General features: G+C 34.8%; 2 protein-coding genes across 2 annotated transcripts; one reads left to right on the top strand and one right to left on the bottom strand.

The window, feature by feature from the left end:
* Positions 1-227: 227 nt before the first annotated feature.
* Positions 228-906, top strand: LOC145114073 (WUSCHEL-related homeobox 1-like). Its single transcript, XM_079050083.1, has 2 exons — positions 228-542; positions 673-906. The coding sequence occupies exons 1-2, from the start codon at positions 228-230 to the stop codon at positions 904-906; spliced, it is 549 nt and encodes a 182-aa protein (XP_078906209.1).
* Positions 907-7994: 7088 nt separating this feature from the next.
* On the bottom strand, positions 7995-9980 carry LOC145112530 (BTB/POZ domain-containing protein). Its single transcript, XM_079048685.1, has 2 exons — positions 9274-9980; positions 7995-9009 (listed from the first exon to the last, which is right to left on the bottom strand). Exons 1-2 carry the CDS (start codon positions 9853-9855, stop codon positions 8080-8082), a joined length of 1512 nt encoding a protein of 503 aa, XP_078904811.1. The 5' UTR covers positions 9856-9980; the 3' UTR covers positions 7995-8079.
* Between the last annotated feature and the right edge of the window lie 318 nt (positions 9981-10298).

The following is a 10298-nucleotide window of genomic DNA, read 5'->3' as shown; positions in this document are numbered from 1 at the left end:
ATGGCTGCATTTTTCGACCTTGTCGTAATACCATGCCCATTAATTTTTATTTGAGTCAACAAAGGACATGCAAACAAAGGAGGAACATGGAATCATCCACCTACGCATTAACCTCTCTATAAATATCACTTATACTCGACAATATTCCTTAAAACAAACACGTGTTTGCCTTTTTAAGGAAAACAAAAAGAGTCTACAAAGATCCATATAAAGTAACAGTGTGAAAAATGTCTTCGGTGTCTGTGAAAGAGGTAACAAGCAGCAGCGGTGGTGGAAACAGCAGATGGTATCCAACGCCGGATCAGTTGATGTTGTTACAAAGAATGTATAGAGGCGGCCTGAAAACTCCATCTGCAACTCAAGTACAGCAAATAACAGAAAGATTATCCAGTTTCGGCAACATACAAGGCAAGAATGTCTTCTACTGGTTTCAAAATCGCAAAGCTCGCGAGCGACAAAAGCTTCGGAAGAAGTTCATGAATTTGTTCCAGCAACATCCCCTTTATCCTGCTCATCATCAGCCCGGTCTTCCTCTTCATCACGTAATTATTCTACTCCTTTATTGATATTACTTTAGAAAAAAAAATTAAGTAGTCATTCAATTATAAATCATGCATAAAGCATGGTTTATGCTCACTATATATAAATCTTATTTTTCTAATCTGGGTTTAGGTTAGTGGACTTGAAGATGCATCAAGCTGGAAGGGGGATCTCCCATCTGCTCAAACCTGCAACCTCATGTGCGATTGTGGATTTGTGACTATGATGATGATGGATCATGGTGGTACCGATCCATATTGCACAAGAGTACCACCCAAAACCCTACAACTCTTCCCAGTCACAACCACTATCTCCGCTGATCTCAAACAAGACGATCAAGTCCAGCAATCTCTAGCCCAATTTTGACTTCTGTTATCTTTGTTGAAAGTGTTAAAGACTATGGTAGTGAAAGATGAAAAGCAGTTAGGGTATCGATCCTAGGGTTAGCTAGGGTTAATTAGGACTAGGGTTTCAGAATAATCTGGGTTTCTGTTATGTCACCAGATCTTTGCATGTCAAGGCATGCATACTAGTAATATATATCTAATATTATTGCCTAATAACCTAGCATTCAGTATTTTATTCTTGATGAAAACTGAGGCGTCTTTTTCACAAACTTGGAGTATGCACCGGCATTTGCAAACCTTCTATTTTGTTGGTTTCGTATGTTGTGTGTTTTTGAATTGTTAGACACACCAAACGACAAACTCTGCAGATACATAGTACCTAAGGTTGGTGGAAAAGTTTAGATGGTCATTACTCTCTAGTACGTGATTTATGATTTGCATATATAGACAAGTCTTCACACAGTCAGAAGTAATTTAATTCTCTTAAAAAGATATTTTATGTAACTACTACGGTTTTAATTGTATAAACTTATGGAAGAACTTCCTATATATCTTTAATAAACATCAAACTATTATATTTTTCCCTTAATATTTAAATATCGTATATATCCTTAATGAACTTTCAAATTAAATATCATATTTGTTTAAATTCTGTTTTTAAATATTTTTATAATTATTTAGTGGAGTTTAAAATCATTATAGTTATAAGAAAATTTAAAATACCTATTATACCCCTACTTTTATTTTGTCGGAATAAAAGAATCGAATATCACAATTAACATAAAAAAAAAAAGAATACCCCGGGAAACACAAACGAACGACTGTTGTTTCTTTCTTTTTTTCTTCCAATTCGTTGAGAAAGCTTTTAATCAAAAAACATGTATAATGGAGGCTTCATCAAACAAATGTTTAATCCCCTTTCATATGCTTCCTATGAGCAAACATAAAAATCTACAAACCTAATCTAAACTTTCTCCCACTCATTGTCATATAAAATGGGGAATTGATTTCCCACTCATCTTCATATAAAATGGGGAATTAATTTCATTTACTTCTAATCAAGATTGTTTTATTCTGTTTTTTTTCCATGAAGTACCATCAACGGGATGAAACATCGTATCATCTTTGGATCGTCCGGTACTGTGTCAAATCATATCTTTAGCTGTGTGTCTAGAACAATACAAACATTGTAGTCTGGGGGTCACAAGAAAGTATCATAACATCTTATGAGCCACATTCTTACCCTTTGTATTTTCATCAACCCACCAACACTCATTACAAACTGGATACTTTTGCAACAACTTGTGTTCTTTCTAGAAAAGAAAGTGGTCGTTTTTACATACGTGTATCGACTCATAACCTAAGCCGAGCTTTTTAAGTGTTTTTTTTTTTGCTTCATAATGTGACGGGGGACCCTGTTTCCTTGAGGAAATGCAGTTTGCAACTACTCAAGAAGCTGATCGAATGAACTATCAGTCCATTTGTTGATCACCTTGATATGCATCAGCTTTGCTAAAAAGTCAAGGGACGAAAACGAACATCGATGATATAATTTTAATTAGACTTCCTCTAACAGCTTTTGAAATCCATCATCGACACCGCTACCCTCTATATTTGGGTTCCCTTCGTCGCGGTTGGTATCATTTTCAATCACACCCCCCATAACATCAACAATAACATTGGTCATCTCGTTACTACGCGGTATGTCTTCGACAACCGGATGAACTGTATTTTCGCCGTGATACTTCTATATAGCATAATGTGGACTAAAACCATGTTGAAGTATATGAAATTTCATTATGGCTAGTAGTATAATTTTATTGACATTACATTTGTTTCATGGCCATCTGATTTGACCTTTGTTACCGACGTGTAGTTTGGACCTCTCGAGAAAAGATTCGAGTCCTTGTTGGAACAAGGTAGAGTTAATAGTAGTCCAGGTTTTATCAATAGACATGTTGCAACTGAAACATAAGTTAGGTTTTAGTATTTACTCTACAAGAACTAAAATTAGGATTGAATATTTATAAGGATAGAATAACCGCTCAATCGGATAGAGTATTCACAAGGTTAGGCTTCTAAACCCACTTTTTGAATACATTACCTCATATGTGAATGTATATTACATGATTTACCGTTTAAGAAAAATTCGTCTGCATTTTCCCTTAACTCCTAAGTATATATAGAAAATATATACTCAAGGAGCAAAGAGAAAATAAAAACTGAATCCTTCTTAAACAATCAATCATGTAATACACATCCACATCCTAAATAAAATAAAGTATTCAAAAAGCAGTCCCAAAACAGGAACAACCCGAATTAATTTTAAATCAATTTCAGACGGGTATTTATAGGCTTTTGATGATTTAAAAGGAAAATAAAGAAAGATACTTACACTAAAAAAACCTACTTTTTATTATTATAGCATTGGTCTTTAAATAATTAAGTTATTATATTACAACTTAGTAGATTTACCGTCTTATGTTTTTTGTTTTTGTTTTGTATTATAACATTTTATTTTAAACAATTGTAGTGTATGTGTGTATGTATGTGTGTATATATATATATATATATATATATCATTTTTTCTTTCTGTTCCAAATCAACATTCAAAACAGCAAAAAAGTGACAACAAATGAATTAGTTACGGATTATTGCTATAAAATGTATAAGTATTGTCGTTGAACCTCAAACAATGGTTTACGTATTTCATTTGTCATCACTGTTTTTTTTAACATATAAAGAAGAAGTTGTTTGATGTGTTTTTTGTTTGATTATAAACTGGATATTGTATTTATTTTTATTTTTTTTGTAAATATAGATATTGAAGTGATAAAGTTAATGGATATGATGGATTAAGTAATGGATTGGATTGTGATTTTGTAAATATAGATATTTAAGTGATAAAGTTAATGTATATTGTATTAATTTTTTTTCGTTTTTTGTTTTTTGTTTTCTTTTTCTTTTTTGTTCTGTTGTTGTTTTTCGTTTTGTTTTTGTTTTTGTTTTTGTTTTTTTTTTTAAATATAGATATTGAATTGATAAAGTTAATGGATATGATGGAATAAGTAACGGCTTGAATTGTAATATGTTGTAGCGTTGACTACTTCTTTTAGTTAACTTTGTCGGATTATAATAATCATAAAAATTATAATGGTAAAATAATAATATATTTTATTAGATTGCAAGGTCTCTGAATGTCAATCCACCTAAAGTGATTTTTGATGCGTGAAATTCATTTAAAGGGTATAAATTAAACGAATGGTCCTTATGGTTTGGGGTAATTTGCATGCTTGGTCCCTAACTTATTTTTTTAACTTGGAATGTCCCTACTGTTTGTTTTTGTTATGCGTTTGGTCCCTACTATTTGTTTTTGTTACGCGTTTGGTCATTGTCTTACCTAAAAAGACTATTATTTAAATAGGGAAAATTTATGGGGTGGGTAAGGTAAGGTGAAGGGGGTGGGGTTGGGGGTGTGTTTATTTAAATAAATTACAAAATTAAAGGCAAAATGGTCTTTTTTAGGTAAAACAGGAACCAAGCACGTAACAAAAACAAACAATATGTACCTTCCGAGTTAAAAAAATAAGTTAGGGACCAAATATACAAATTACCCTAAACCATAGGGACCATTTGCATAATTTACTCTAAGAAAAATTGATATGTTTATAATAGAGATAATGACTTAAAAGGGTAATATATTTTTCGATTTGTACACATTTAGCCACTGAGTTTTTTTTTTTCGTTCACATTTACCCTTTCAACTTGTTAAACTGTACACATTTAGTCCTTATGACCGGCTACTCCAGGTTAGCCGGTAAAAGTTTACTTAATAGGGTAATATATTTCTCACTTTGTACACATTTAGTCCTTAATATTTTTGTACACATTTAGTCCTTAAGATTTTTTTGTTGCAAAATAAGTATTTTTGTTTTTGTATTCATTCAGTACTTATGAATGATTTCTTTATGTTTTTCTCACGACATCTATATGGGATAGTCATATGGTGGTGGGATATGTTGAGGTGGTCCTACTATATGTTTTACGCCAAGATACCTGGTGCTGGCCGGCTATAAGCTGTAGGCACGGAGACTCGAGAAGAGCGGTTGGGTTAAGACGGCATGCCAACAAACCTCAGGTATTCCAGTCAGATGACTGATTGGACATGTTGCATGTTGGCATTCTAGTATGATGACTGATTTGGCCAAGGTATTCCAATCTGATGAGTGTGGGTCCGTTATGCATGATAATACGTTTGTTGTATCGGGTATTTTGGGGGAAACTCACTAAACTTTGTGCTTACACGGTTGTTTATGTTTGCAAGTGCTATCGTTGGTCGTGGGAAGGCGAATGCATGACTGTACACACTTATCAACAATATTGAGGATTTCGCGTTTCTTATATTACTCTGATTTTCGATAAATGTATTTTGGAATAAACGTTTTTTCTTAATAATGGATTTATAATTAGGGAGTTTTGCCTTATTTAAAAAATAAAAAATTTTGGTTGTGAAAATGAGACATTACACATAAACATCAACAGCCCCACACACTTCATCAATGATTGTCCCAGTAAGATGTCGTGAGAAAAACCTAAAGAAAAAATTCATAAGTACTGAATGTGTACAAAAACAAAAATGACTTATTTTGAAACAAAAAATATTAAGAACTAAATGTGTACAAAAATATTAAGGACTAAATGTGTACAAAATGAGAAATATATTACCCTATTAAGTTATTTTTCCCGACTAACCTGGAGTAACCGGTCATAATGACTGAATGTGTACAGTTTAACAAGTTGAAGGGGTAAATATGGACGAAAAAAAACTCAGTGACCAAATGTGTACAAATCGAAAAATATATTACTCTTTTAAGTCATTATCCCTTTATAATATCCGAAACGTTTACACAGCAGTGTAACAAATGTTTTAACATCAATTCAACAATTAAAAACCTAAACACATATCTATTATAAAAATAAAAATAAAAACACTTATTACCCTATCATATCTGAACTTTAACATATTGTTAGTATATATTTTAAAATTAAAAAAGACGTAATTGTAATGCATCTTCAAATAGATATGAAAGTGTGCAGACTGAAATTTTAAAGGGTTCAAAGCGTAAAACATAAGAATCTTATTGGTGTCACCGCCCTATTTTTGCCAAGTAAATATAAAATATCCTAATTTTGCAAATGGTTAATGCCCTCTTTTGGAAAAAAAAATTGTTTGCTTTTTCTTAATCAAATATGAAAGACAAAATTGCAAAAATGGTCCCTGTAGTTGTCAAAATTCTGCAGTTTTGGTCTAAAAATGTTTGGTGGTGCATCAGTGGTCCAATTTCGAATACCTTATGTGGTTTTGGTCCTTATAGTTGGAATTGTTATGTGCTTTTGGTCCAGACCCAACATGAAATGACGAATATGCCCTTTGATAATTCTTTTTTATTTATTTTTAATTTTTTATTACTATTTTAATTAAAAAATAAATTAAAAATAAAAATAAAATAACACCACCTCTCTCTCTCTCTCGCCATTCTCCAAACACCACCACTCAGTTTTGATTTAGGGATTTTGAAGATTGCTTCCAAAAATTTAACAAAGAACCACCGATGGACCACCCGATTTCCTCCTTGAACACCACTATTCTCATCACGGTAACCAGAAAACACCACAACCGGGACCATCCTTCTTTCTTCATCTCCAGAAAACACCACCAACGGAAACCTTCTTCATTCGTCGGTGGTCCCGATCTATATTTTTTAGGGCTAGGGTTTCCTTGTGGTGACAAATGGTGATAGTATGCGACAACAATGGTGGTGGTCAGATCCATTGTGCAGAAGTTCAATCAAACACAGTAGAGCACCGGAAATTAACTTGAGAAGGTGAACGAGACGGAGCCCCCTATAGAAGAAGAGAAGAACGGTCATACACAAGCCCTAATTTTCAAAAACAAGTTCAGGAGGACTTGGAAGAAGCTCCAATGGCGGATGATGTTGACGGTGGCTTTAAAGAGCGTGATTTTAGAGAAGCTCCACCATTTTCGTCCATTAGAAGCCATGTTTCGATGAGTGGTCAAAAGATATAGGAGAATGAGAACCAAAGGAGAACAGTGGATGAGGGAGAAGTGACGAAGATGCTAGTAGTTGACAATGACGAAGGAGTTTTGGTGTTCGTCTTCAGAAAATGGAAAAGGGGAACAGAAAGAAGAAGAAGAAGAAAAGGAAGAGGACGATTATAGGGGTTGTGTTGGAGTTCAGGTGCTCGCCGGAGTTTTGGTGTCCGTCGGATGTCTTGGTTTTGGATGAAACTCACGCTTCCTGTTATGATTTCCGGTGAAAAAATAACATTCCCCCATAAAGAAGTCTCCTACGTTTTTCCGACGAAAATGGTGGGCGTCGAAGGTGGTTTCAGGCAAAATGGCAGCCGCCGATGGTGGTTCTGGACAAAAGAGGGTTGCACCGGTTATGGAGGTGGAGTTGGTGATGAATGGGTTTTATGATAAAGATGGAAGAGCAGTGGGTTATATATTTATTTATTTATTTTGTTTTAAGATGAAAAAATATATATATATTAAACTAATTAAAGTATTACAACAATTGAAAAAATAGAAAAAATAAATTATAAGGGTATAAAAGTAATTTCAAATGTACAGGGACCAAAATCACTAAAAAGATCCAAAATTGGACCAGGTGCACCATCAAACTTTTTTGGACCAAAACTGCAGAATTTTGACAACCACAGGGACCATTTTTGCAATTTTGTCAATATGAAAATTATTCTTGATATTCATAAAATACCCAGAATGCCCCTAAACGACAATATAATCAATTACTTGTGATAACCACAATGAACAACAATTCACCTCAATTCTTCCTAAAAATCTAAATGCTCTAATTTTTACCGACACCATCTCAAAAAACGGCTCATGATTAACATCAAGGCTTCACTTAGTTTCTTGTACAACAATTTTATGATAAACATATGGGGCTTTAACTTATCCCATTGCAGACCAACTGTTCACTAAAATGTCTTTAAGGTACACCATCATCTTCTTCTTCTTGTTCTTCTTCTTTATGATCTCTTGAACAAATCTTAACCAAAATCAACCAAACCAAATAACACAATTACATATAAGAAACATCTTCATATGTACATATCACTTAATAAACCTTCCAAATTGACCACAAACTCAGCTAGGGTAATCACAAACAGTTATCTGCAACTGGGGCTCAACCACAGGCTGCCTAACAAACGCCCTCCTCCACCAAATCTCAAACGCCCGCTGTATATTTGGACAATCATCACCTTTTTCAAGAAACCGATCAAACCAACTCATCAAGAAAGCTTGTTGTTGCAACAATGGCAGAGTAAGAATGATCTGACTAATCCCATCTTCAATTAATCTCCTGTCAACTGATCTTGAACTCCTTTTCATCCACCCAAAATCATCATATAATGCTTCCAACCATGTTGAAAGAAGAGACACACGTGTCTCTTTTGGTACCAAAATGTTCCCCCTACCAATTGCAATACATAGTTGAGCAGTTATCCTACTAATTTTATGTCTGTACATTACTGGAACTTTAGAATGAAGAACACCAAGTTCGTTTTGATCTGACCATAGCTTCACAAATTCTTCACCGATTCTTTTTTCAATTAAGATTTCAACTACCCATTCAAGATTATCGGCTTCTCGAGCTATTTCACTCATCATTCCTCTGTTTTCTTCACAAGAAGTTGCTTCAGATAAGCAATGAAAAAGAGAGGTAAGACATTTGTGACAAATGGTGTAAAGGGTTTCTTTAGAGATGTCGAGTCTGTTGTATGTGGAGTTGTTGTCTTCTTTGAGTAATCGGGAAATTAGGGTTTTCATCTCTTTACGGGCTTTTTCGTCTTTTGCTTGTAGAACTCCAGCGAGTAATCTCAAGAAAATGTCATCGATTCTTGAAGATGTTGATGGCTCCAATGCGACTCTTTGTAGAACATCATGATCGTTATGGAGATTGAGGTCTTGAAGGTTTGAGATCACTCTTTCTTCTTCTTCTTCTGACCAAGGAACAGCTTCTAAATACTCTAAACATGATGATATCCCATCGTTAAATTTCAATGAATCACATACCTGCAAACAGGAGCATGAATATGAAGTTCAACTTGAGTTGACTTTTGAAGTCAAATCGATCATGTTTAGAATCCAAATTAGCATAGAATTATTACATTACACAATCTGAAACTTGTAGAATTTTGCAATAAAATTAGATTATTCATATGTCGATCTGAATAATTGGACACTCTGAAGTCAAAATCCGAAATTTTGATATAGAAAACAGATATAATTTGATTAAAACCCTTGGAATTTTGGAAGAAATGAATGATAAATGGGTACCTTGAGTAAGCCCAAGATCTTAGAAACACCCTCGCCCATCATCTTCTTTTTTGGATCATCACAATACATCAGAACTAGGGTTTCCAGATATACTTCAACATCATCACACTCGCAAATCTCCACAGAATGGTGGGAGCCACTCCTCCGGCCCAATTTCTCCTTAAAGAACTGGCTACGACTGGCCAACACCTCCCGGTGTACATCCATGGACACACTGAAACCATCACGAGCCGTGACTGTAAGCTTCACATCTCCAAACCCTAACCCCCAATCACTAGGGTTTCTAAACGGGGCTCCAGATAAAACCCTAGAGACCCGTTCTTCGATCCGCATTCTAGCAGTGTCGAAGGATTGTAGGTGTGTGGAGGGTCTGCTGGAGTCTCGGGTCTGTTCTTCAGTCATCATCTCGAAGAGGGTGGGGCTGGGGGCGGATCGGATCGGGCTTTGGATGGGTTGGGTGGGGTTGGAGGGAGAAGAGGAGAAAGAAGATGGTGGAGGGGAAAGGAAGAAGTCAGAGATGAAGCCTTGTTTTAACATGGTGGAGACTTGTTGTTTGGATTTGGTGAGCTCAAATGCCGCCATTGATGCGCTTGGTTGCTTTGATTTGCAGGTGTATGAGAGGGAAATGGAATCCAAGGAGATGATCTCACTGAAATTGAGGTTGTTGTGACTGGTGAGTGTGGGGGGTGGATGACTGCAGTCTGCAAAGTATATGATGAAAATGACGGACTTCCCTATGCTAAGACTTCCTTTTACTGTTTTACGTTTGCCCAGCTCAGCTTTTCTGAAACATCAATACTTCCAAATTTAGAGGTTGAAGCTCTCCTAAGTTACTTTATTAATTTATTAATTTAGTATCAAAGATCATAATTTTCCATTTAGACACCCTTTAGACACCCTATAAATAAAAGTCAACCTATTTACTTTTTCAAAAAACAATGCAAATTCAACCAATAAAAAAACCTTAAAAATCAAATAGGATGTCTAAGTGGAAAAATGGGGTGTCTTTTTAGTCAACCCCTTGA

This window comes from Lactuca virosa, chromosome 5 (assembly GCF_052849685.1).
Source record: "Lactuca virosa cultivar CGN04683 chromosome 5, Lactuca_virosa_CGN04683_v6, whole genome shotgun sequence".
NCBI lineage: Eukaryota > Viridiplantae > Streptophyta > Magnoliopsida > Asterales > Asteraceae > Lactuca > Lactuca virosa.
Note: the sequence above shows the minus strand (reverse complement) of the source record. Positions and strands in the feature narration are given on the sequence as shown.